The sequence below is a fragment of the Sinohyriopsis cumingii genome, chromosome 3 (assembly GCF_028554795.1).
Source record: "Sinohyriopsis cumingii isolate HCF-2022 chromosome 3, ASM2855479v2, whole genome shotgun sequence".
Classification (NCBI taxonomy): Eukaryota; Metazoa; Mollusca; class Bivalvia; order Unionida; family Unionidae; genus Sinohyriopsis; species Sinohyriopsis cumingii.
In genome coordinates, this window is record NC_142963.1 from 110,359,827 (window position 1) to 110,386,794 (window position 26,968).

Consider the following 26,968-nt stretch of genomic DNA (forward strand, 5'->3'; position numbering starts at 1 on the left):
TTTCATCAAAATGTTGAATTGAAATAAAACATGAAAGACGTCAAGTACTTAAACGTCGTTTTGGTAACGAGGAAAAAGGTTGCCTCAACTTAGTTGATACTCCAGTGCTCTTCATTTTCTTTTTGTCCTTTTCATACTCAATTTTAAAGTTGGTATCTAAGTTTCAGTAATAAGGGATTTATGGACTTCGCATTATATACAGGTATACAGACTAGCTTTCCATTGTATCGATGCCTCACTATTTTCTTTCCTACTTTTAAACCTCTACTGGTCGCAGACCCGAAAAGCTTATGGAGTGACCTGTTATCGGTCATCCGTCGACCGACGTCAATCAGTCAGTTAGTACAAGTTTGTTATCACTATTCCTACTAAACTAATTGGACGATTACCATGAACTTTACATTCGCATTCATCCCAAGGTCTAGGTAGTCCTAAATAGTGTTGATTATACATCCAATATGGCCGCCACAGCAGCCATCTTGAAAGTATTGTTATCGCTACTTCTCCTGAATTTATGGTCAGATCAAAATGAGGGTTTACTAATGACATTTAGTTGGTTCGAAACAAAATTATGAAAATATAATGTCCAATATGGCCTCCACGGCAGCCACCTTTAAAATCTTGTTATCACTACTTCTCTTGAATGGAAATACCTATCAACTTGGAATTTTTACCAGAAGACTTCGTATGATGTCTAGTTGGTCCTTGATAAAGACATCCAATATGGCCGCCATAACGACTGCCTTGCAAATCTTATTGGTACTCTTATTAGTTGTTATCGCTACTCATCCTGAATGGATTGTCATTTCAACATGGGGGTTGCATTAAGAGACTTCTTATGGTTTCTAGTTAGTTCTAATTCATAGCAGTGCCAGTTTGACTTCCAACATGGCCACCACGTAACCATCTTGAAATTCATGTTATCGCTACTTCTTCTGAATGGAAAGTGATATTGGCGTGGGTTCTAAATAACAATGGTACTGCCTAGATATCCAGTATAGCCACCACAGTGGCAGTCTTAAAAAGTCTTTTAATCACTACTCTTTCTAGATTGATGGTATTTTCAGAATGGAGTCTGTATTTTAAGACTCCTTATGATGTCTGGTTGGTCTTCAAAGAAGTGGTGCCGATCTGACATTTTGATATAAGCACAAGAGCAGCTATTTTGAAAATCTTACTCCTCCTGAACGGTAAATCATATCAGCATAGATTTTTTACCAGAAGTCTTCTTATGATTTCGAGTTGTTCTGAACTACACATTGTGGCGATCTAATGTGTCAAATGGTTGTTACAACTGCCATCTTTAAAATAGTGCCGCTACTCCTCTTAGATGGAAAGTCATATCAATATTGGGTTTCACCAGAAGACTTCTTATGATGTTTATTGGTAATAAATGGAAATAGTGCCTATCTGACACCTACTGTAGCCACTGTACCAACACAATCTTGAAAATCATGTTATTGCTACTCCTCCTAAACAGAGAGTCATTTGAACAGTGGGTTTTCACCAGACGACTAGTTATGATACCTGGTTGGTTCTGAATGAAAATGGTTCTGATATGGCTGCCACAATGAACAAGTTGAAATTCTTGATTCTATTTCTCCAGAATGGGTGGTTATATATACGGGTGGAGGGGGAGTCACCAAAAGTCTTCGTAGGGCTGACTAATTTGTTGAACTGAAACTGGTGCCAATCATTCATGCCAATATGTCTTCCTTAGTGGTACAGATCTTACATCCCAATATGACTGACACAGTGGTGCCGATCTTACATTCCCAATATGACTTCCTTAGTGGTACAGATCTTACATCCCAATATGACTGACACAGTGATGCCGATCTTACATTCCCAATATGACTGACACAGCGGTGCCGATCTTACATCCCAGTATGACCGCCACAGTGGTGCCGATCTTACATTCCCAATATGACTGACACAGTGGTGCCGATCTTACATCCAGTATGACCGTCACAGTGGTGCCGATCTTACATCCCAATATGACTGCCACAGTGGTACAGATCTTACATCCCAATATGACTGACACAGTGGTGCCGATCTAATATCCCAATATGACTGACATAGTGGTGCCGATCTTACATCCCAATATGACTGACACAGTGGTGCCGATCTTACATCCCAGTATGACTGCCACAGTGGTGCCGATCTTACATTCCCAATATGACTGCCACAACGGTTAATTTGAAAATCTCACCGCTCATGAATATCAGAGATGGTTTCAGTGTTCGGCATTTAATAGGAAGAATGGTAATATTATTGAATTTCTGTAAATTCTTTACGGATAGTAGAACGTCAATCCTTTCAAGGGACGTTTGAGGAGACAAATTTGTATATATCGTGGTAGTTTTATTCTTTTGCAATCCCAACTGTGCTGAATTACGTAACTATTGATGGAATAACAGATTGCCAATATCAATAAACTAATTGATGCTTTTAATGGTAAATGATCTTTTGTTCTTCGCTAAATATAAATCTAGCTTTTTCTGTTAATCATGTTCTTTCTTTATATTACTCTTTGTATATTCATTCCGTGCTTTGTAGTAAACAAAGCTGTACGTAAATAATCATTGAGCTATATGTAGTTACAGGACTTTATGATTTTTGAAATGCAGAATTAAAACAAAGCACTAATATGTGTGTGTGTGTGTGTGTGTGTGTGTGTGTGTGTGTGTGTGTAGTTAATCACAGTCAAGCCTCTCTAATTATGCTTATTAAAATTAAAAATTATATTAGACAGCATTGGACTAACTATTGCATACAAGCTTGGTTCTATGGACATGCTTTACATAGGGAATCTCTTCGCAATATTTTCCAGCTTGCGGGAGGACACTGCAAGAACCCAGTGGTATTTTCTCCCATTCTCCCAAACCGGCTAAGGAGGAGCTGTGTCGGTGGAGAATCTCAGCGACCCACGGAGAAAAGATCGTGCTTAATATAACAGCCCTCGACATCCCCAAGACCACCTCGGTGACTGGCATACAGTGTGATAGCGACTATCTGGAAGTCAGGGACGGCCACTACGTTCTGTCGCATCTACTCGGTATGCAAACACTACTGTTATCAGATCATCGGCATCACTCAAGTAGTGATAATAGTAAATATTCAGCAAGTGAACAGATACAAGACTGTCAAAGAAGGGAACGTGTTTCAAGTCAAGCAAGACCTAGCCATGTCTCAGAAAATAAAAAAAGGACCTTCATGACTTGATATCTAATTAGGATTTTGTCATCTACTTTATCTGTGTTACCATTTCAGAAACTTGAATTTAGATAGAATTTACGTTTTTAATGTAAAACTGTTATTCTTCATTGACTTTGTCTAATTTGTTAACTGCGTCCAATAACTCGTTTGCAGACATTTTTCTATGACATTGCCAGCGAATTCAGTAAATACATCTTCGATTTTGCACTGCAAGATAAATGTCCCTGTTGTGGGTTAAATGTTTGAATGAAAAGTGATTGCGCAGTCAACTAATCCTATCGTAATTGCGATTGCTTTATGTGTTACAGGCCGATTTTGTGGAGACAATATTCCTCCCAGTCTGATCTCCTCGGACAGCCGGCTGTGGATAGAGTACCGGACTAGCAAGGGGCAGGGAAAGGGATTCGAGGCTAAATACGAAGGTATAAATTCAGCAATTAATGGAAACTTTACAAACACAAAAGTAATACTGCAGATAAAATGTTTACTACATGTAAATTAATTATGTAAAATATAGTTTTAACAACTGAATAATTGTGAAAAGAAAAACTTTTAAAATACATCGGTATATATGAGCCTTGCTACTCCATTAGATTTGAAGACAATTATACAATTCCATTTTTAACCTTTTTATATAAAATTTACAATGTAAAACGTTTTATCCTTACTCTATTACAGTATGTTAAATTTAATCTTGTTGACTCCATCTAAAGGCCAGTATTATACTGAGAGCAGTAAAGTATGAGGGGAAATCGACGTCCTACTTAAAAGAGGGGTAATCGTGGTAACTGAGTGGTAGAGCGTCCGCCTCGTAATCTAAAGATCGCAGGTTCGATACCTGCCCAGAGCGGCTGCCTCAATCTTTCCTTGGGAAAGGGACTTAGCTCCCATTTCTTTATCGTGATATAGCCAATTATTGTGTTAAACGTGTCCTTAAATCAACATAAATACTCTCTCTCTCTCTCACACACACACACACACACACACACACGCACAATCAACGTAAACACATACACACACGTGCCCTTAAATCAACATAAATAAACACACACACATACACACAAATGCGCCATTAAATAAACATAAATACGCACTCACACACACACACACACACACACATTCCCTTCAATCAATAAAAACACGCACACTCATGCATATAAGAAAAAACACTAACAAAGACTGATTAACAGACAGTCTGACCTAGTACAGTCAGAAGTTATATGCCTTCCTATGACAGCTTCAGACAGTCCGTCGCATCCAAACTTGTGTAATTTAATAGCGTTGTATTATAATATATACATATACTGTATTGCTTTCTACTTTAGATTTGTATTCATCCTGATGGAGATACTGGACACGCTAGCATTTTTGTCGAGTGTTGAGTGTCGCGATTGTCATAAAAGTGAATCATGGTTGAAAATTTATAACTAAAACAAATTTATCATAATCCTACGAAGAAAAAACGCGCTAATTCAAGAAATTTACCTCTGCCACGTGAATATTATTCCTTAAGGAAACGTTTATGATTTTGAAATGTTCACGGAGGCCATTAAATGAAATGATTAGAATATTGCGTCAGACATGACTCAAGTAAGCTTATCACTGCATGGAAAGAATCATTCACTTGCATCTTCGTTTCAAAAATGCTAAAAGCCAATGAACACTTGCTACCAGTTCAAGCTGCTGTCATGTGCTCCGTACCTACCATGCCAAATTTCTGAAAGGAATTTGATACAAAGCAAACGACCTGTTTTTGACCTTGCAGTTCAAAAGATTGTTTTGAAACATATGACGGGAATTTAAAACACAAACTTTAGCTAGAAATAATTGGTTTGTAAGATAGAAAACCTTCTTTACTAAGAAAAGCTAGCAGTCATCTGGAACTGAAATAAACGATTATTAAGTCTTTGTAGATAGTGAGATTGGCGTGGTTTGAGTATTTTGTGTAGAGTGCTGACATTGTTTATGGTAGATTTCGACTCTGGCCCTCAATTGTATGAGTGTACTCGCTATTAAAAGCATTATCTCCATTATCAGTGTTTCGAAACTGTGCCTGATGTTAACCAAAAACAAATTGCAACGGTTCAAACGTGTCTACCATTAGAACAGAAATTTATCGCTAATGTAGAATATCTGCACCACCCGTAGAGGCGTCATGAAAATTAACAGGTAGTCTGGATTTTTTCAACTAGATATAACGTGCAATGCGTCATTCCTCATTAAGGAGATTATTTTCCATTTCTTTGACCGTGCCTTAAGAACTACCGTTGCAGGAGCGAATGCAGAGACGCAGGAGGTGGGGTTGGTTGAGAGCAGACCCCACCCCCACCCCAATAAACGTGGAACAACTGGAATTTTACTTCGAGAAAATTGTACTCTTTATATTTCCATGGTTAAAAGTATGCTCTGGAAACGTTTAACATGCAGGCGGTTGGAGGAAGGGGTGGGGGCGTGACTTCGCCATGAGCTCCCACCAAGAGTAGTTACGTCCTACAGATCCATTTCCTACTTGCTTACTCCCCTCCCCCACAATATTCCTTGATCCGCCATGTGTTGTGACAGTGACATCAGGCCTGTAGGAAGTGAGAAACTTTTTATTCTAAGACAGTGCATTGGTTACTAAAGGTTCATTTCTTCAATAATCTTAAATAAGGGACCAACCATTGAATGTTGAAGATAATCTTAAATAAGGGACCAACCATTGAATGTTGAAGATAATCTTAAATAAGGGACCAACCATTGAATGTTGAAGATAATCTTAAATAAGGGACCAACCATTGAATGTTGAAGATAATCTTAAATAAGGGACCAAACATTGAATGTTGAAGATAGGTGGTTGCTTCATAGTGGTAGCCTTTAAGACAGGCTCAGCAGAATTCTCAGGCCCACGAAATCAACATATACACACATTCTAAGAAAACTCTCATTCCAGTCTGTACTCTTGAATTTTGTTTCCAAAAGTAATATGTGGACTGGTTTACAAAACAATTATTGTGATACTTCATATAATTTCTTTTGAAGATATTTGCCATCTCAAACACATTCTGTTTATACCTTCGTCTGCTGCAGACATCACAGTTTAGACTAACGTGATCTTATGCTCCGATTTCTGCACTTATTTACCGAACATTTAATGGATGTTTCATATACATTGATAAGTTTTGGCATTATTCCTGTTCTTTAATTGCAAAGACTGAATTCGTGGTGGAGAAATATGGCTTAGATTGTAGTTCTTTTTCTACACAGAGCTCAGAAAATTATCAAGTTACGTCAGTTTAATTACTCCGGGAGACTGATGTGGCACCGCAATTTTTCTTTTTGCACGACAGTTATGAATGTTAATTAATATTTACAGCCACTAGATAATAAACTGCAAATTTATGTATTTGATCTTGCAAGACAAAAGCTGCAATTCTTTTTAGAAGGGGATGAGAGAGGCTTTAGAGTCTAACCGCTTACGACATGTTCAGCCAATAACTCCGTTCATATTGCTCGCATAGACTGTTGGTTTACAAGTACACATGGTTTTAATCGGAATAAATCTGGTTTTTATAATGACCTTCAACTTTATAAAATGGGGAAATGGTGATAGGACTGAAGAGATATGCATTATAATAAGGGAAGAGGGGTTAGGATTGTAAAGGTGCATATTAATACGGAGGGGTTATGACTATAAAGATGCACTGTTCCTTGGTTTGAGGGGTTATAATGTGCTTTAGATTTAGAAAGTGGAGTTAATCATTAAGTATGTCAGGAATTAATTCTATTCGATACGCGTATATAGTCCTGAATATACACAGGAATTAATTATATTCGATACGCGTATATAGTCCTGAATTTACACAGGAATTAATTATATTCGATACGCGTATATAGTCCTGAATATACACAAGATTATAAGTATAAGAGAAAGAGAAGAATATAAATTGGATTAATGAACAGGTTCGATTTAATATTACAGATTAGGTATACATATATGATTACAATAAAATCAGATTAAATAAACATACTTTATAACAAACAAAATCACAGATTAAATATTCATATTTGATACCAATAAAATCACAGATTCAGTGTTCATATTTGACAGCAATAAAATTAAAGATTAAATATTCATATTTGATACCAATAAAATCACAGATTAAATATTAATATTTGATAATAATAAAATCACAGATTAAATAATCATATTTGATAACAATAAACTCACAGATTAAATATTCATATTTGATAATAATAAAATCACAGATTCAGTGTTCATATTTGACAGCAATAAAATTAAAGATTAAATATTCATATTTGATACCAATAAAATCACAGATTAAATATTAATATTTGATAATAATAAAATCACAGATTAAATATTCATATTTGAAAGCAATAAAATCAAAGATTAAATATTCATATTTGATAATAATAAAATCACAAATTAAATATTCATATTTGATAATAATAAAATCACAGATTAAATATTCATATTTGATAACAATAAAATCACAGATTAAATATTCATATTTGATAACAATAAAATCACAGATTAAATATTCATATTTGATAACAAAATCACAGATTAAATATTCATATTTGATAACAATAAAATCACAGATTAAATATTCATATTTGATAATGATAACACTAAAATCATTGATTAAATAGTCATATTTGATAGCAGTAAAATCAAAGATTAAGTGTACATATTTAATAGCATTAAACATATGAAACACGCTTAATTTTCACCGCTCTAGTGGCCCAAGTGGTTAAAGACTTTTTAAAAATAAAAAATGACACTGGCAGCTCCCTCGCTTGGCGGTTACCATTAAGAGGTTAGTACTGGTCGGTCTGGAATCAGGATAACGTTTCCGGGGGGTGGGGGTGGCATGATGCTACGTGTCTGCGGCACGATGCCCCAGTGCTAGACATCACTATAAACTGCTACACTGCAGACATCATAGCGGTATGACGGAAAAACTGTTAAAGCTACGTTAAAAATCCAAATCACACACATACACACATACGTGCACTTCATTTTCAATTTGATCGAGCTCACAGTTTGAAGAGTAAGATAATCCCTCACGGTTAGTGTAAATGACTTCAATCATAATATCACCATCAATATAAAAAAAAAAGTTGAAATAATTTTATCCAATATATAAAATCGCAGGTATTTTCAATCTCATGTATATACTTCTTTAACTCTTTCCTAAAACACAATAAAATCCGACCGGATGAAATGTTTCCCTTTTGAAATTAGATTTTTAGTGGAAAAGAAGGATTCAGTAAATTGATGTTATCTAAAACATTTAATTTTGTTTCTGCTTGTTTCAATAAATCAAAGTTATTTATAAAGACAACAAAAAAATCTGGTAAAATTAGTTTATCCTTTAAACTACAAATATTTATAAACCCTGCTTCAAAGACTTCTTTCGCTTCAAGGTTTTCCTTTGAAATTGGCAATATTTCATTCCGTTGTTTGTTTTTTCAACGTCAATAGTACGAATGCTTTTACAATTAGAACCAGTCGTAGTAGTCTTAAGATAAACATTTTTTAAACAGATTATTGTTATTGCCCTTATTCCTTTTATCCATTGACCTCCCTAAGCGTCATCCATGATAGCTTCTGCAGTCGGGTTGTGATTTACTAGTGCAGAAAATCAGTTGATACTACGGAATGATGATGTTCCTGACTGATAGACGTGAGCACGTGCTTTTCAGTGCGGTTTGGTGTCGGTTATGTTGCTTTAAATAACACTGTCTCTAATGAATTTGGGGGTCACTATGGTAGTGTTCAAACCATTGAAAAGTGCGGAGATGCTTCCTGGAATGTTGAACATATTCTTCAGTGTCTGTATTCGCGGTCAGAAGGCCTTACTCACAAGATTAACTTTATTGCTAGGATTCCGTTTTGCTTCCTGAAACCGGGAAATGACAATACAGTTCTTTCATTAATTTATTGAAGGTACCGTTCTTTCACGCCAAAACGTATTTCCAAAACGTAGTTTTTATTTGGGCGGCAGTTCTTATCAATTCTCTATTAATAAACCGCGAGAACATCGCTACAGTGGCCTGTGTTTTCATGTTACATTTGGGCTTTTTGGGGTTTTCGAGTTGTCTAATTTACAAGGCGATAAACCCACGGATATTCGATGTTAGTTTTAATTTTAGTTATTCTTTCATAGGAGACTTGAAGATTGTGTTAGTAGCTTGAGTTGGGGGCGGGGGCGTCTAAAACTTGCACTTTGAAGGTTTTGTTCTTTTCCTCGAGTATATATATTTCGCTTGATAAGTATTTAAATGTCATTTTGGTTTCTACTCTCATGCTGAAATTAGTCGAATGAAGTTTGTTTGGTTTTTATTTCTTTTATTACCCCTTGAAGATCTTCATATTTGGAATTTACGGATTCTTATCAGCAAGAACGAAGTCAAGTTCCGTATTTGAGATTTACAAAGTAATGTGGGATCTGTTTTCGTGTTTGATTCTGCATTGATGCGTCGTTATTATTCTCATCACTTTTAAGACTTTTCACTTCACTGGTACTGAATACGTTTGTATCATGCTACATATAGCTATTATTGATCAGGCTGGCACGTTTGGTAGTAGCCTTGTCTTGGGACAAAGCATTTCGTCCTCAAGAATTGGTTACGATTCTTTAATTTTTCTTTTCTGACTTTGTTTGAAGCTGGACTTCTTACCCATCTTTTGTGATCTCCTTTAAGATGTTTTATTTTCACTTGAATGTATGTAATTCTGACGATCCCATATTCGAACGATAAATTTTTGAATTTTATTGTCTGCCTCGTTTTTAAAGCTTTGTTGATGTTACACATACACGAAAATACAGTTTCTCTAGCAGAGGTCAGCTGTCCTAAAATAAATAGTTGTAGCTTACCTAATGAGTGGCCCTTGTTTCAGCAATTTGTGGCGGTGCAATAAACAAAGAGCAGGGTCAGTTGACGAGTCCAAATTACCCTGACGACTATAAGCCCAACAAGGAATGTGTCTGGAAAATCACTGTCCCAAAAGAGTACTCCGTAGCAGTCAAGTTTCAGTCTTTTGAGGTTTGTATGGTGTTTTAGAATCGTGTATGTATGTATGTATGTATGCATGTATGTATGTATGTATGTATGTATGTGTGTTATGTATGTATGTATGTATGTGTGTGTTTGCGTGCGTGCGTGCGTGCGTGCATGCATGCATGTATGTATGTATGTACTTGTGGTATCTCATTCTATCACCATAAAGTAAACTGACTGGTTTGCGTATCATATAATAAAAATTAAGTATTTCATTATAAATTTAATTCCCTTCAGATCGAGAATCATGATAACTGTGTGTACGATTACCTGGAAGTTCGTGATGGTCACGAGGAGAGCTCACCGCTGATTGGTAAATTCTGTGGCTACAAGATTCCCGACGACATTAAGTCTACTGGAAATAAGCTGTATGTGAAATTCGTATCCGATGGATCGGTACAGAAAGCAGGATTTGCCGCCAGTTTTGTGAAAGGTATTTTTCTATGTTTCATCTCATCAGAATACGCTGGTAGGGTACAGGTAGTGGGGAAAAAAAATGTATTCTATCTTGATAGAGAAAAATAGCAAACACATAACTTAATGTTTGTCAATTTTGGGAACTATTAGAAACACGTGTTAGTCTTTATATGTTGATACAAACGAGTTATATATATATATATATATATATATATATATATATATATATATATATATATATATATATATATATATATATATATATGTGGTTTTTTATACATTGGTTGTTGTTGTTGCTGTAGTTGTTGTTGTTGTTGTTGTGGGGTTTAACGCCATATTTCAGCACACGATAGGCTATGCATGGCGGCCAGTATTAATGGTGGAGGAAGAACCCGAGAAAACCCCGAGAAAAACCACCGACCCACGAGAAGGTACTGGCAAGCTTTCTCGCATACCCACGTTAGCCGAATCCTAGACTAGAACCCACGCAGACAGAGGTGAGATGGCAGTGATCCGTAACGGAGAGCGCTTTAGACCACTCGGCTTTATACATTGGTAAACATGGTTAGCTCTTTTGGTTCCGTTAGCGATTGTTGACATGACCACATAGCGAATGCCACTTTTGTCATGCTCTCAATATATGGGCTTCAATTTGTCGTGGATAAAGCCCCGTTGTTTTAAAAAATTGAGTAAATTTTTTAAAAAAATCATCATCTTATATATAAACACCCACATTTTCGCAAGTTTCAAAACTCGCGGCAGCATCCCAAATTCATTTCTTTTGGTGTTATTTTTATGTTTAAACTTTCATTTAAACTCGCTCATCCCAATTTTTTTAACTTGTTTTGAATACGTTTTTTTAATGCTGGTCCTTGGACGGGCAATCAACCAAGTTACTAATAATTTAATTCGCTGTTGACTCCGGTGTCACTTGCACGAGCTTTTATTATTGCCTGCGTCACTTTTCACTGGCTTAATACTCTCAGTTCGTCGAGGCTAATGAAGTTTTGTCTGAAACAGAATCGGGTTAAAATTAGATCTCCAAAGTCGTACCTGAAGATCTGATGAACACCACTAAGAGGCCATGTTCTGTTGATCTTACAGTTCACCAGACAAATCAGAACTTTTTTTTAGTTTTGAAAGTGACACGCGTCATTTGGAACATATCGTTATTAACGATAACTCTCCCTAACTCGAATTAGTAATGCTTTATCTGATTGGCTAATAAAAGTAAGTGGACTGAGATTTCCAAAGGTCACGAAAAGACGACCTTTTATCAGTGTCTGTCAGATCTGCATACACGACAGTGGAGACTGATTCTAATCAGATTTGTCTGAGGCTCGTAAGATACGCACTGATGTGCCTGCGTGGAGAAAATGAACCCCAACAAACCAATTAACCTCCATGACGATAAAAAAAATACAGAGAATTTTACAACTTTAAGAACAATCTTACGTTTGTGCCTTTGGACGTATGATTGAGATTATTGTTTTGTTGATAATGAATCCACTCGTTTTTCAGAGTATGACGAATGCGCCACGGACATCCATGGATGCGACCATATTTGTGTCAATACACTTGGGAGCTTTAAATGTGAATGCAAGATTGGCTATGAACTTCATTCTGACGGCAAAAAGTGTGAAGGTAACTTAAAACGGATCTACTTTCTATATGTATGCAAATTATTTCCCTTCGTTCTGAGCTTTCTATAGTTTTTATCACAGCGTTTCAAATGCCTCAGACGAGTAATAACGTAGGAAATATGAATAATAAATATTTGAGAAGGGCAGCCGTTTGGGGACTGTAAATACTTTCCTCCTGCTCTGACCTGTATAGAATTACACTAGGTTCTTACATTTTTATGTTTCTTGGTAAGTTTATAGGGTCCAGCCTCATCCCCCTTTACAATTCAATGGAGTTCTTTTCTTTGATGATGGTGAATATCCCACCCCGTCGTTGATTGACCATATACTTCGTCACTTGACTCCATCCTCTTTATTCTTTATAAATGATAATGTGCAAGAAAAAATGCATGATTTTATATTTATTTAAAGTGAGTATTATGAACATCCAACGCAAGAAGTACTCAGGTCTTGTATACACACATAAGTACATACATTTACATACATAAAGGTACGTTATGTTTCAATAACTTAATGAGTTGTAACGATAAACACGATACATAGATTTCAGCAAATTATTTTACGTATAATTTCAATGAATTTACTGTAATTTCTTCTCGTGTAAGATGCATGTGGTGGTTACATCGACCAGGCGAATGGGACCCTACAGAGCCCGTCGTTCCCTGAGCTGTACCCGCCAAACAAGAACTGTGTCTGGCAGATCGTGGCGCCCAAACAACACCGCATAACACTCAATTTCACCCATTTTGACCTGGAGGGTAACAACGTAAGTAGTTAAGCAAGGAACACGGGGAGACATCTTTCAGATTGACATACTTGATATATTTTCGGACTCCTTGATACCGACATTTCATTTGATCACTAAAAGCGCTTTTTATATTTACACACAAAACATTGACACATATTACTAGGGAATCAATGAAAAATTCTATCAATTGCTAATGTTCAATTTTCCCATTATAAACGTTTGCACGAATGTTATAGTTATTTTTAATAATAATAAAAGTAATTGAACTCGGTGATTCATGGAAATACAGATTGATATCTATCTGATCATGCTTAGAATTTATTTATTTACTCACTTGACAAAAAATAATCTGATAATAACTTGACCGCGCTTGTTGCAGCCGACGCATACCATTATGTGCTTAATGAAGGCAGTACTTTTCAGGTGCTCCGAAAAGGCCGTGTCCGTGTCCAACTAGTCAAAACCACTGCATGACTAACTTTACTAGCTGTAAATATGGCGACAATCGAGGCAGATGCACTTTTAATGGTACCGAGACAAGTGGTTAGTTTTTGCAGGGAGCACGATTTGAAAGAATGGCCTAACTTCCGCCCGTCCGGCCCAAAAATGGGGGAGGGGAAGGAAACGCCACTGATATGAACTAAACGTTTAGTTGATTGTGAGGAAATGTAGTTTTGGGCAAGAGGTCTTCTCGGCAAACTTCTGAGTGTTGTGTATTACAAAGATTGTGCAAATGAAACGCTGAATAGCGGCATTTATTGGATGTAGGCACGTTTTGGTCAGTTAACCTTGTCTTTTGAAAGCGTTACATGGCAGCTATAATCTGGCTCGTCAGTAATGCTGGATATGGCATATCAGCGTCATGTTTGCTTAAGTCCTTGCCGCAGTCGACACCAACGTTTCACCCCATTTTGCCACACTCTGGTCGCTATAGCCAATTTTTGCCGAAAGATATCGAGCGTTCAACTTGGGACACCTGCATCTTGCATTGGGCAGCTTAAGTGGATATATAACCGGACCTTTCATGATACATGTGTGTCCCCTTTTGAAAACATTCAGGTTACTCTCAACATTTTCTGCCACGATGTACGTCAACTTTTGAACCTTAGGTGGACAAAGACAGTGGTGAACGAGACACCATATTCTTTGAAGCGTTTGATATCTTAAATTTAATTTTATCTAGAAAATGCAGTCTGAATGAAAGGAATATTATCAACTTGAACCTGATTTATCTTATTGCTGCACTGAAAATTAGACAAATTTTGAAATTCGTTTTGATGTTGTTGTTCTGGTGTTTAACGCCATTTTTCAGCACAAGATAGGCTATACATGGCGGCCAGTATAACTGGTGGAGGAAGAACCCTGGAAAACCCAGGGAAGAACCACCGACACATGAGAAGCTACTGGCAAGCTTTCCCACGTACCCACGCTAGCCGAGCCTTGGACTCGAACCCACGCAGACAGAGGTGAGATGGCAGTGATCCGGAACGGTGAGCGCTTTAGACCACTCGGCCACTCGGGGACCCTGAAATTCGTTTTGAAGAATCGTCTGTATATTTTTTTGGGGTGGTGGTGGTGGTGGATTGGGGGGTGGGGCGTTGGTGCGTTTTTTCTTCTTCTTCACGCACACGAAACAAATTTAATCAAATACATTTAAAAAGATTCAGAAGACATGCGTTATTCATAACTGAAAAGTCCATTTATTGTTTATTTTTTATGGAAAATTTATAGAAATATAAAAATGATCAAGATATAAATAATACGTGTATGATATGATTTAATCCATACATAACATTTTTTACTTTACTTTCAGCAAGATTGCGAATACGATTCAGTGCGTATCACGAGCGGTACGAGCCCAGACGCAGCTGCCAATGGGGTCTTCTGCGGATCCACTCTGCCGATGCCAATCACGTCTGAAGGGAATACATTACGGATCGAATTCAACTCGGATAACTCCGTCCAGAAAACCGGCTTTAGTGCCATGTTTTTTACAGGTGGGAAAATTGAAGCCCTTTCCATTAAATTCTTCGTATTACTCTCTGATTCATTTCAGTTCGAACTTACGAAACCAGAGTATGATGATACAAGAGAAACAAAATGAACGAAAAACGTTTGCGTGACACGCATAACGTCATATGGTTATTAATGAAGTAAAGATTTGATAGATTCACACTGTGATGCCTAATTCATATGGTTATTAACGAAGTAAACGTTTTATAGATTCACAATGAGATGCGTAACGTCAATGGTTATTAATGAAGTAAAGACTTGATCGATTCCATTGAGATGCGTAATGTCGTATGGGTTCTTCGTGAATTAAAGACTCAGTAGATTCACACACGTAGGGTTTTTTGAGGAAATTTTTAAAAGTTTGAATCGGGATCAAAAAGGCAATATTAGACATCAGCTATACAAGTTTTGCAATTCTAGAAGACACAGGCGCTATGGGAAAGAAGGGGTTGATGAACTCGGAGCACATCACAGTCTGTGGATAAGCAATTGGTAATAGTTTTCATGTGTCGGTGCAGGTGATCGAACTCTAGTAAACGGATATTCACGCTTCTTTACTATGCTCTCCCTATAAAAATAAGTTTTTCATGAACTTGTGTGGTTAACCACGGTTCCGACATTCGTTACCGAGAGGATTAAACATCATGAATTCTATAAGCTCAAATTGTATAAACTGTAGTGGTAAATTAAAAACACTGATATAAATGTTTGAGGCAATATTTTAAACATATTTCATTAAACATTTTTATTTCTTTTCACAGACAAAGATGAATGTGCTGTGAATAACGGTGGCTGTCAGCACATTTGCAAAAACACAGTTGGCAGCTACGAATGTGCTTGTCACAATGGTTTTACTTTGCATGAAAATCAACACGATTGTAAAGAAGGTAAATATAATATTTTTACTGTATTTCACGTGAATCGTAAATCTCCAGAATTAAACCGACTAGTTTGTTCGAAATTGAAAATATTATTGGCTTTCCTAAGATAACAGGCTAACATAACTTCAAACTTGTGTCATGTCTAATATAAAGTGTACATCTTCTGGTTGTTCAGGTCACCACATTATCTTCGTAGAACAGGTATCTACATTGAACGTTGGTGGGAGCTAGAATTAATAAATCGCTGATAAATTCATCTTTTGACTGTAATATCATTTTGACATTAGGTGGCTGTCAGCACGAGATTAACACCGCAGAAGGCGAGATTAGCAGCCCTAATTGGCCCGAGTTCTACCCAAGTCGGAAAGACTGTGTTTGGCATTTCACCACAGTTCCAGGCCATAGAGTCAAGGTCATATTCCAAAGCTTTGAGATAGAACAGCATCAAGAGTGTACATACGATCACATTGAGATATTTGACGGAGACAGCATTAATGACCGCAGCCTGGGGCGATTCTGTGGCTCCAAGGTACCACATCCAATCATATCAGGGAGCAACAGACTATACATGGTCTTCTACTCAGACGCGTCAGTTCAAAGAAAGGGTTTCCATGCCACGCACACGACAGGTAGGAAAGATTTATCCTTGATGTTCCTGTTTGGCTTGTGTCATTTCGATTTCCTTGAATGATATTCGCGTCTCTCTCCGTACTCCGTCGTAATTATACTGCGTGCTTCCTTGCTCTGTCGAGGTTTATTTCTGCATATGAATCTAACGAAACATAACATACATGAATCGGCATCCACTTACCCATGTAGATATTGCTAGAACTAGTCAAATATATTTAGTGTCTTCACAGAACACAATTGTTTAGAGATTAAATCCCAAATTCTATGACAAATGTGTATTTTCTTGTCCTTGGAGACAAGGGTGTAAACGCTTTACGAAAATTATCCGGCTAACAAATGTGGGTAATAACCATACAAATGAAATTAATTTATTCTTACCAATTTCCTCACATGTTCAGTTCCATGTTTTTCGGAATTGGTCTGTTTATATAGATGGTACGTTTTCGTATGCGGTAAACGCATAGAACTCGCTAAATGTTTATTGTCTCTCTTGCTAAGAAAATCGCAAAGTTTGGGCTGTCCAATCTCGCTAGCCATTCTTGTTTCGCTTGGAACGTTAAAATGCTTAACCCTTGGTAAATGGCAACACTACAGAAGTTTTTTAAACTTTTCGAATCCATACATCTTCATGTATTTTATAATTAAAAATATTACATGTTCGTTTATGATGAGGGTTATTTAAAATGCCATAAACTTCGAAATGCAACATCTAGTTATTGTTTTTAATGTTTAAATTATTTTTTTATACTCCAACACCCATCCACAGAAACAAGTTTGATATAAACTTGTCGGTTTTCTTTTTATTGATGCTAATAAAGTCCATGACTACCAGGTTTATTTTCATGTTATGAGCGTATAAAAGCAGGCAAGTGGTGTACTTGTTGATTCTTTAAGTGTTGCGTCATGGTGACGAGGCGGTATACATACGCTATTACGGCAAAGCAATGAGCAGTTTGATATGCAGAAAATAAATTTCGTATTTAAGTTGCATGAAGAAGGTAATTGAGATTAATTTGCACCCATAATTATTTTTACATTTCTACACCATTTTTGTCAGTAAATTTGAACATCCTGCATGTGTGCGATTATGACCTGTACCTCTGCCACACAAAAACAATGAACAATAAAGCAAATAGGATTCCAAAAATGCATCATGAAATAAATTGAGATAATGGAGAAAAAAATTCACATGCAAATTAAATGTATTAATTGTTTATTCGGGTGTTTCTAAGGAAAATTGGATACTAATTTTAGTTGTCTGTAATTCCATATTACAGGTTTTGTTTGTTATTACTACTTCTTTACGGTAATTGGAAGATAAACATCTTTGTACAAGCGATTCTCATACGTAGTTTTATGTAGCACATCTAGCCATAAAGGCCATGAAAACGTATTATATGGTCTTAGGTCCACTCACAGTTGTTATTTACAATTTCTTCTGACAAATCGCCGAACATAATTTGACCAAATTTGACAGCAAGCATCAGGTAAGAAAATTTGTTCTTTTTTTAGATGATGCGTATGAAACATGGCCGCAGTTACTAATAATAGAAACACACACACACACACACACACACACACACACTGAAAACGTTTAAACGATATCATATAACAAAACCGCTCAGCAAAGTTTGGTGCTGGTGAAATTTTAAACCAAGCATACTGGTATATATGGCTTTCATCTTTCTTTTTAACGAATGATGCCTATCCGTCGTTAAATATGGACGCCGTTTCTGCAAGTAGAAAACCCTGAAAGATTTATTCTGAAAAACCACTTCGCAGAATTTGACCAATCTTGACGGAAAACCATTCTGATATAAAGGCATTTCAGGGTTATCCAAATGATGTCGTCAGATAGGCCACTGTTACTAAACATATGTTTAATAAAAGAAAACATTAAGTGACTCCTCAGACATTTCTCATCAGAATGTCATCAAATTTGACAGAAAGCATTCTGGCATGAAGGGCTTTGAAATTAGCATATATGATGTTTCCAAAAAGACATTCAAAAGGATTTCACAGATTTGACAGAAATCAACTTGACATAACCAGTTTTAAAGTTTATCCAAATGATACCAATTTTGCATCAAATATGATTGTTGCTACTAAAAATAGACAAATTTATTAACTTCTTCTAAAACACTGCTTTACAGAATTTTACCAAATCTGGCAGAAAGAGCTCTAGCTTGAAAACTTTTCACGTTTCTAGAAATACCCATTCACCGTGGCCTTTTATGTCCTTTACTGAATATAGAAACACATATAAATCCTTAAGATGATTTGATAAACTTTGAGAGAAAGGATCCTGGCATAGAGGCTCATTAACATCTGGCACACGATACTGATGTGCCATTAAATATAGATCAAGATATGCCGACTGGAAAGGTCTAAAAAAGCATATCCAGCTAACAGCATAGGAATAAATTCTGAACAAGAATGCAACATAAGAATCCAGATATTTTGGCCTATTAGGATGATATCAGACAAGTGATCTATCTCCAGCTTTCCATGGCCTTTTGTGATGAAAATGATATAAGACGATACATGGAAATTGTGTGTGTGTGTGTGTGTGTGTGAGAGAGAGAGAGAGAGAGAAGGGGAGAGGAATATTGAAAAATCCGTGCGTGTTTCCTTTTCACGTCATGTTTTTATCGCGCCAATGCATGAGCTGACGTCACATATATAGACTATTACGAATGTCAGACGTCAGGTGATGCTGCATAGTCTGTATTCAGACAACTGGATATTTCTAGTCAGTATATGAACAACTTGTCAGACTCAGCACGTATGTTATGTGTCTATTTAACCGTTGCTGTGATTGGATAAATGCTTAAACTTTTTCATTTATGACGTCATAGCGTGCACTCATCCTCCATACGCTGAGCTTTACATAGATCGGGTAAAGCATAGCAGCAGACACCAACATAATATTTGTCGATGTTAACTTCATTTTAAAGAAAATAAATTAAATCACTACATTCAGAGTTAAGTAAAATAAGAGTAAAAGAAAATAACCCTTTTAAAGCAATATAAAATTCAATAGCGATCGGTTTTCGTTTTAACAGAAGTAAATTATTAATCTTTGTTAAGGAAGTATCCAAGCGGAGCTAATCTTGTTGAAATACATTTATAACTAATTCTGTATTTAAAAAAATCCAGTATAAATATCGTTTTATAGTTAGTATGTAATTCTAAAAGAGTGACCGGTATAAGATGAAGTTTTTTATCATTGGCAACATGCACAGTGGAGAGAAGGTTGGCATACCTCTATGCTATTTTAATGTACTGTGATTAAAATTTCTTTACAGGCGGTCATTATGGAAACTATGTGATATCTAAAGCAGACATCTGATAAAAAGGCTGCACTCGTGTGCTCATCAGAATATGGCTAAACTAGTCTATAGTATAACTTTAGTAGTTATTAAAATAGGGAAAACTAATTTTGTCAGTTTAGACAAAAGTTATCGGCTAGTTTTTCTTCCAATTTACCTTTGAAGTCCAGGAAGTGAAAATTACCAAGCGGAGTTAGCAGTCCTGAGACATGCACATCTGAAGTAAGGCTGAGATGTATATTCTATAGCCCAAACCACAGCCATGATCATGCACCAAAATAAAAGGAATTAAGAGTTATTTTAACAATACCTGAGATACACAAGGTCTATTTTAAAAACCAAGATAACTAGTGAAGAAAGTCTAAACATTATTTTTAATTGAAAATCAAACTTTATGCAGAATACGAAACTGTAGAGCACAACGGAATTGTTAAAACAGTCTCGTTCTGTAGGAAATGCGTATAATCTAGGGCAGACTGAGTACATTCATGAAGTATCCACGTAACCGTTACTTTGATTGGATGTAGTGTGTGTGTGTGTGTGTGTGTGTGTGTATTTGGTGTAAACCGAGGACATTCATGAGATTACACACCAACATACCGAGGACACACCTCCAACCGAGGACGCCCTCGCTTGGAAAAATGGTAAAATCTTGCTTCTCCCAACTATTTTAGCCTAGAATAACGTTAAATCAATATTTGTAGGAAGGTCCCCATTTACACCCTTGGTACTTGTTTCGCGATTTGGAGTGTATCTTTCTTCCAAAGCTGGCGATACACACACGCCCGAAACCATGTCCTCGATTGCCCGGTGGAAAACATGTAGAGATATCTCCGATATCAAATTACACGTTGCAAAAACGTATTATCGCCCTTTAGATCTAAGCATTGGGTACAAACTACTTTGCTAAACAATAAGATAAGCTGGTACATATAACAGTCCTTGGTATTTTATTATCAATATTTCATGTATGTAAGACAATATTGTTGGGAAACTCACGATACATTCATACCATACACGTCCAATCTACGATATGTACGAAAGAATTACATCAAAATGCTATTGGAAATACGCATGAATTCATTGTAGAGTTGTACCAAAATTGCTAATTATCCGACCCATCTGTAAAGTTAAAACGACCTGTTTGCGGCGAGATTTTACACACGTAAAGATATTGAAAAGACATCCTTGATATGCAAAAATTATTTTATGTTTATTAAAGGAGCTATATCCACCACTGTTTCGTTATTTGCCTACTTAGTATTCAAACAGGACAGAACATATGTGAATCAAGTGAAATATCACGTTAAGGTGCGATCGAATTATCACTAACCGAATTGAAGTTACACCCAAAGAACTTCAGTAAATATATAGAAAGATAAACATATTATACAGAAGTCAAACATTTATCATCAAGATGATCATTCCCAAAATGAAACATTTAATTACAGCAATATGTTTTTCATTATCGCGCTCTTAAGACCTGCCACTAAACGTGCAAGCAATCATAAATTGTTGAATGCATTCAATGTTCTTTTAAATGTATATACATGTACTTGCTTCAGTTGGTGATTGGATGACTTTGCTGAACATATCATGAATTATATTTGTATCGATAGTTCTTTTGTAAACGAAGTCTTATTAAAACAACACACAACATGTAAAAACAAGGCGTCAATCTATATTGCTCTTCCAAATTTAAAGAGGTTTTTAACAATAGCCAAAACGCTCAGGATGTTCTACTGGACCAACTGGTATTTATAACTTGACAGAACATTTATTTAGAGCTGCATTAGACTGTACTATTCTTACTCATTTAGTCTTTTTTTCAGTACGTTTTATACAGAAGGCGACGCGGGAAAAAAAAAAACTGTGTCAAACTTCCAATCAGCGATACAAAACACATTTACGTGGTACCTTGAATTAGCAAATTATAAACTAAGTGATTTGGAAGATGAACCAAAGGAATGTTGTACCATTAAAGTATATTCTTATTCATTCATGGCTCCAAAACAATAAAACATGATAAACTGTTTGTAAAAAAAGTATTAGAAAATTATCCCCATCCACTAACTCTATACATACATATACTGTCATAGTACCATGTACTTCAATTCTGTAGTTACTGAACTTTAAAGCTATTTAGGAGGTTTCAATTCACTTAACATAGATAAGTTATTGTCCTTGTTTTTAGTCTATCATTATTCTTTGTGTTGAGGTTGAGATAAAACACTATACATATTACAACAGAAATAATGTTGTATGCATCATCGATTTATTCAACCAAAGTGACTTGAAAAATACAAAGTCTCCGTGAAATACACAAAATGGGTAACACAAACATTCGTTCTTATTTTTAACATTACATATGCACATGCGAGAGAGAGAGAGAGAGAGAGAGAGATTCGTACGCGTATTATGCCACGAAGATATTACTCTGTTTTGTCAAAAATAGAATACTCATTGCCGATAAGGCGAGTTTCCTGACAAAAATGCTCAAATCCAGCCAAATAGTATTGCTACAAGCCAGGGGTATTTGCTTTTCTGAGTGGTGTCAACCCCTGGCGCGATTACGCTAGAAGTCATAAGTTTACCCCAAATTTCCAAAGACTTCTATACAACTTCATATGTAAATTAGAAAGCCTGACATGTCCATTCTATACATAAATTTTTCGCTAATCAATGCAAGACCACAGATCTCAAATTTGCCAAATACAAATATCTATCAACCGCACATTCGCATGGTTTCTCTTTATAAACTCTCTGTACCGTCAGCAGTCCACGCCGTAGAAACTGTACAACTATCCTCTAACACAGGAAACTATTTTTACTACGCTACCTTAGGCCAGTCAATTCATGGTTTCAAAGCACATTTCGCCAGTTCAACTGCGTCATATTTGCCACCATATCGACATAAACGGTATCTGCCAAGTCCCTTCTTGTTTATTCCTTTGTGTAATTTACCGGTCTCCTACCGTAAATACTGCCACTGCAGTCACACCACCAATGTACACCATTAGGTTTTAATAGGAACTATATTACTAAAGGGACACTCATGCGGTTTTGGCCTGAATTCACTAGAAGTCAACCATGGCATCATGGAAACTCACTAACACTTCAGTCCGTGACGATTGTTCCTACTAATTGGCTAATGATTTCGGGCTAAGGAATATTTCCATTGCACCTAGTTCCAATGATCAAACAAGTAATCACACAAATCTAAAAATCCTTAAAACGGGGCGCTAAAACCAAATGCGCATACTCCAAATTTATTACAATATGATCTCCAAAGCGGTGGATTAGTTCGAAGCGTGTTATGTCGTACTAAAGTCAAATTGCAGGACAATCAGTCAATCAATAAATTCATCAGTCAGTCAATAACAAGATATATATTCAAATAATAATGTAATTGCCCTAAAGAACAGTTGTAGACGAAACCCTTATGGAGGTTACAGTTACTTAATACTAGTATATGATTTAGATTTGATTTTAAGGTACCTTTAACAATCTTTCAGTCATATTGCTACGATGTCTGCAGTGTGGCAGTTTATAGTGATGTTGAGCATTGGGGCATTACGCCGCAGACATGTAGCATGATGTCCCACGCAGTCACATTATTTGGACACCAGGTCGACTAGTCATAACACTAACCTCTTAATGATGAGCGCCTAGCGAGGCAGCTGTTAGTACCATTTTCATGTCTTTGTTATGACTCGGCCTTGGTTCGAACCCACAGCCTTTCCGCATCAGAGGCGGACGCTCTAACCTCTAGGCCACATGAGAGGTCGTATTGATTCTGAAAACTAGACTAGATATGCAAACATGTCCTTGTTGGTCATAATGTACCAATGTCCACGGTCTCCGTGATTTTGTCAAATAGTGTCCGTCCTAAGTTTGCATGGATTATTTAGAATATTTGTGCAAACGTTTGCGACCTCGCTTGCATTGCTAAATTTCATATTCCTTAGAATTGATAATACAGTTCCCTCCTTGATACATCACCATTTGCTATTAATTTACTGCTTCAAACAGTATTTCTTTTCGCTCTAACATCACCAGAACAAATGTCCTCGGTACGCGGTTTCATATGCAAGTCCTCGATATCCACCAAATGTAAGTGTGTGTGTGTGTGTGTGTGATTTGGATTTTTAACGTAGCTTAACAATTTTTAAGCCATATCGCTATGATGTCTCCAGTGATTCAGTTCATACTGATGTTTAGCACTTAGGCATCATGCATCCTACATCTAGCATGATGTCCCACCCAGTCACACTGTCATGACACAAGGACGACCAGTCCTAACACTAACTCTTAATGCTGATCGCCAAGCGAGACATCTGATTATATCATTTTTATAAATCTTTCATATAACTTGCTCGGGGTTCAAACCTGCGACATTCCGCGTCCGAGGCGGACGCTCTTCAACTTAGGCCACCGAAGCGATGGATTGAAATTTGTTAAAAACGTTTTTATCTATGACATCATATTGTTGAACCATACCTTTTAAATACATAATGGGACAGCCTAGCAACAGACAACAACATAACAAGAATGGTCGACGTTAAATTAATTTTGAAGGAAATAAATTAAATCACTTCATCCAAAGTTAAATAAAATGAGAAGAAAAAGCAACTTTCGCAGCAATAATATAATTATTTTGGCCGTAGTCCGGTTTGATAAAAATAAAGGCATTCATCACATAACTTAATACCTATCGGGAGTAAATCTTGATTAAATATTTTTTTAAAAAAAATAGGAGATCCCTTTTTAAAAGAGAAAAAATAATAACCATAATAGTGTCATTCCGTCTGTGAGAATGATATACAGTTGTATGTATAGTCTAGATTCTGCTTAATGTCGGTATCTATGGAATGCTATCGGACTTTGCACATTGATTCAGCAAAAGCCATTGGTTGATCACATGGTAAATTTCTATGACATTCATCGCAGACGAGAAAAATCTAAAATCTTGATTTTAACTACATTTACTGCAAATTGTTTCAACCACTTGCCTTATCGCTTATTGTATGTAATGATATACATGTTGTTATAATTAGGATTTTATTTTTGTCTCGCATGTAGGTCTTGACTTTGTCTCATATCTAGATCTTGGCTTTGTATCGTATGTAGATATTGACTTTGTCTCGTATGTAGGTCTTGACTTTGTCTCGTATCTAGGTATTGGCTTGTGTCGTATGTAGGTATTGACTTTGTCTCGTACGTATGTATTGACTTTGTCTCGTATGTAGGTCTTGACTTTGTCTCGTATCTAGGTCTTGGCTTGTGTCGTATGTAGGTATTGACTTTGTCTCGTATGTATGTATTGACTTTGTCTCGTATGTAGGTCTTGACTTTGTCTCGTATCTAGGTATTGGCTTGTGTCGTATGTAGGTATTTACTTTGTCTCGTATGATGTTCTTGACTTTGTCTCGTATCAAGGTCTTCACTTTGTGTCGTATGTAGGTCTTGACTTTGTCCCGTGTCTATGTCTTTGTCCCGTATCTAGGTCTTGACATTGTCTCGTACCTAGGTCTTGGCTTTGTGTCGTATGTAGGTCTTGACTTTGTCCCGTGTCTATGTCTTTGTCCCGTATCTAGGTCTTGACATTGTCTCGTACCTAGGTCTTGGCTTTGTGTCGTATGTAGGTCTTGACTTTGTCCCGTGTCTATGTCTTTGTCCCGTATCTAGGTATTGACATTGTCTCGTACCTAGGTCTTGGCTTTGTGTCGTATGTAGGTCTTGACTTTGTGTCTTTTGTTGGTCTTGACTTCGTCTCGTATGTAGGTCTGACTTTCAAATTCTCCTACTTTGTCGACTTGTGCACGAGCTTCTTTTAATACTTTTAGTATGTGGCGGACAGCTGGTGGCTACCAACACCCAGCAACTGTTGTACTCCCATGCCAAATATGGCGACCAGAACTATGACAACAAGGTAGAATGTGAATGGACGGTGGAAGCTCGAGAGGGATACAAAATACGCTTCTACTTCAACGCTTTTGAGATAGAAGACGAGACAGACTGTGGGTAAGTTCTACTCTGCAAAGAACGAAGTATCTTTTTATGTGATTTTGTCCTAGAATAGGCTGCTTTTCAATCCCAAAATTACATTGCAGTAAGTCAGACCATTTTCATATATTTTTGCACAAATCAGCACTGAACATCTCGAAAATCCACCCTTAAAGTGTGAAATCGTTGACAAACATGACGGTACCTCCGTAAAATTTACTCCAAGAATCGCCGTACGAAATGATAAGTTTTCAAACAAAAAATCGCAATATGCTCCACTGTTCTTTGCACGAGAATGATAACTTTTGAACATATTTCAAAACGGATCTTTGCTTATGATGCTATATGGTCATCCGAAAATTTCATCAGGATGGACCTAGTATTCAGATTAGCACAGACGGTAAAGTGATCAGAAATTCCACAAAGGTCTCGAGATAGAAACCCAAGGAATATATTATTTTTATTTCATTGCATTCTGATCTGACAGAATCAAGTGGAATCGTTTTACTCTTTCAATAATTCAAATCACATACGGTTTTCAGTATGTCGCTTTTTGTTAAAAAAATATTCAGAAAAATGGGATATAGTATCATTTATTTTTCTGTCTGATAATATATGTAGCCCTGTAAGAAGTGTGTTAGTGATCTCGTTCTCAGTTTGCCGTGATATCGACAAAGCACCTCTAGATATGCCATCAGTTAGACAAAAAGCATTCGGACCATTTCTGCTATTCTGCGAGATACAAATTAGCCTCGGATTTATGTTGGCGAGGTAATTTGCAAGAAAAATCTTACATTTTGTCCGCCAGAAATTTCTCAGCACAAAAAATTACCGTAATATATTCGGACCATCTCTGCATTTAATACTTTTTGAGTGACTATATGATTGATTGAGAAGTTCTGAGTGAAAAATAATTCCATGCAATCGCATTCTCGATCAATTCTTATTTTGTAAATATGAAAATTGCAGCTGTGTGCATACATTTTACGTATGATCCGTAGGACTGAC

The 26,968-nt window shown here is 36.5% G+C and overlaps 1 protein-coding gene across 1 annotated transcript in view; it reads left to right on the top strand.

The window, feature by feature from the left end:
* Positions 1-26,968, top strand: part of LOC149803567 (tolloid-like protein 1) — a 137,075-nt gene that overhangs the window by 97,729 nt on the left and 12,378 nt on the right. The window contains exons 7-16 of the mRNA XM_089953303.1: positions 2,834-3,058; positions 3,528-3,641; positions 10,130-10,275; positions 10,528-10,723; positions 12,229-12,351; positions 12,956-13,116; positions 14,912-15,095; positions 15,873-15,998; positions 16,280-16,621; positions 25,801-25,978. Of these exons, the coding sequence (XP_089809429.1) occupies positions 2,834-3,058; positions 3,528-3,641; positions 10,130-10,275; positions 10,528-10,723; positions 12,229-12,351; positions 12,956-13,116; positions 14,912-15,095; positions 15,873-15,998; positions 16,280-16,621; positions 25,801-25,978 (1,795 nt within the window). The remainder of the gene's footprint in view (positions 1-2,833; positions 3,059-3,527; positions 3,642-10,129; positions 10,276-10,527; positions 10,724-12,228; positions 12,352-12,955; positions 13,117-14,911; positions 15,096-15,872; positions 15,999-16,279; positions 16,622-25,800; positions 25,979-26,968) is intronic.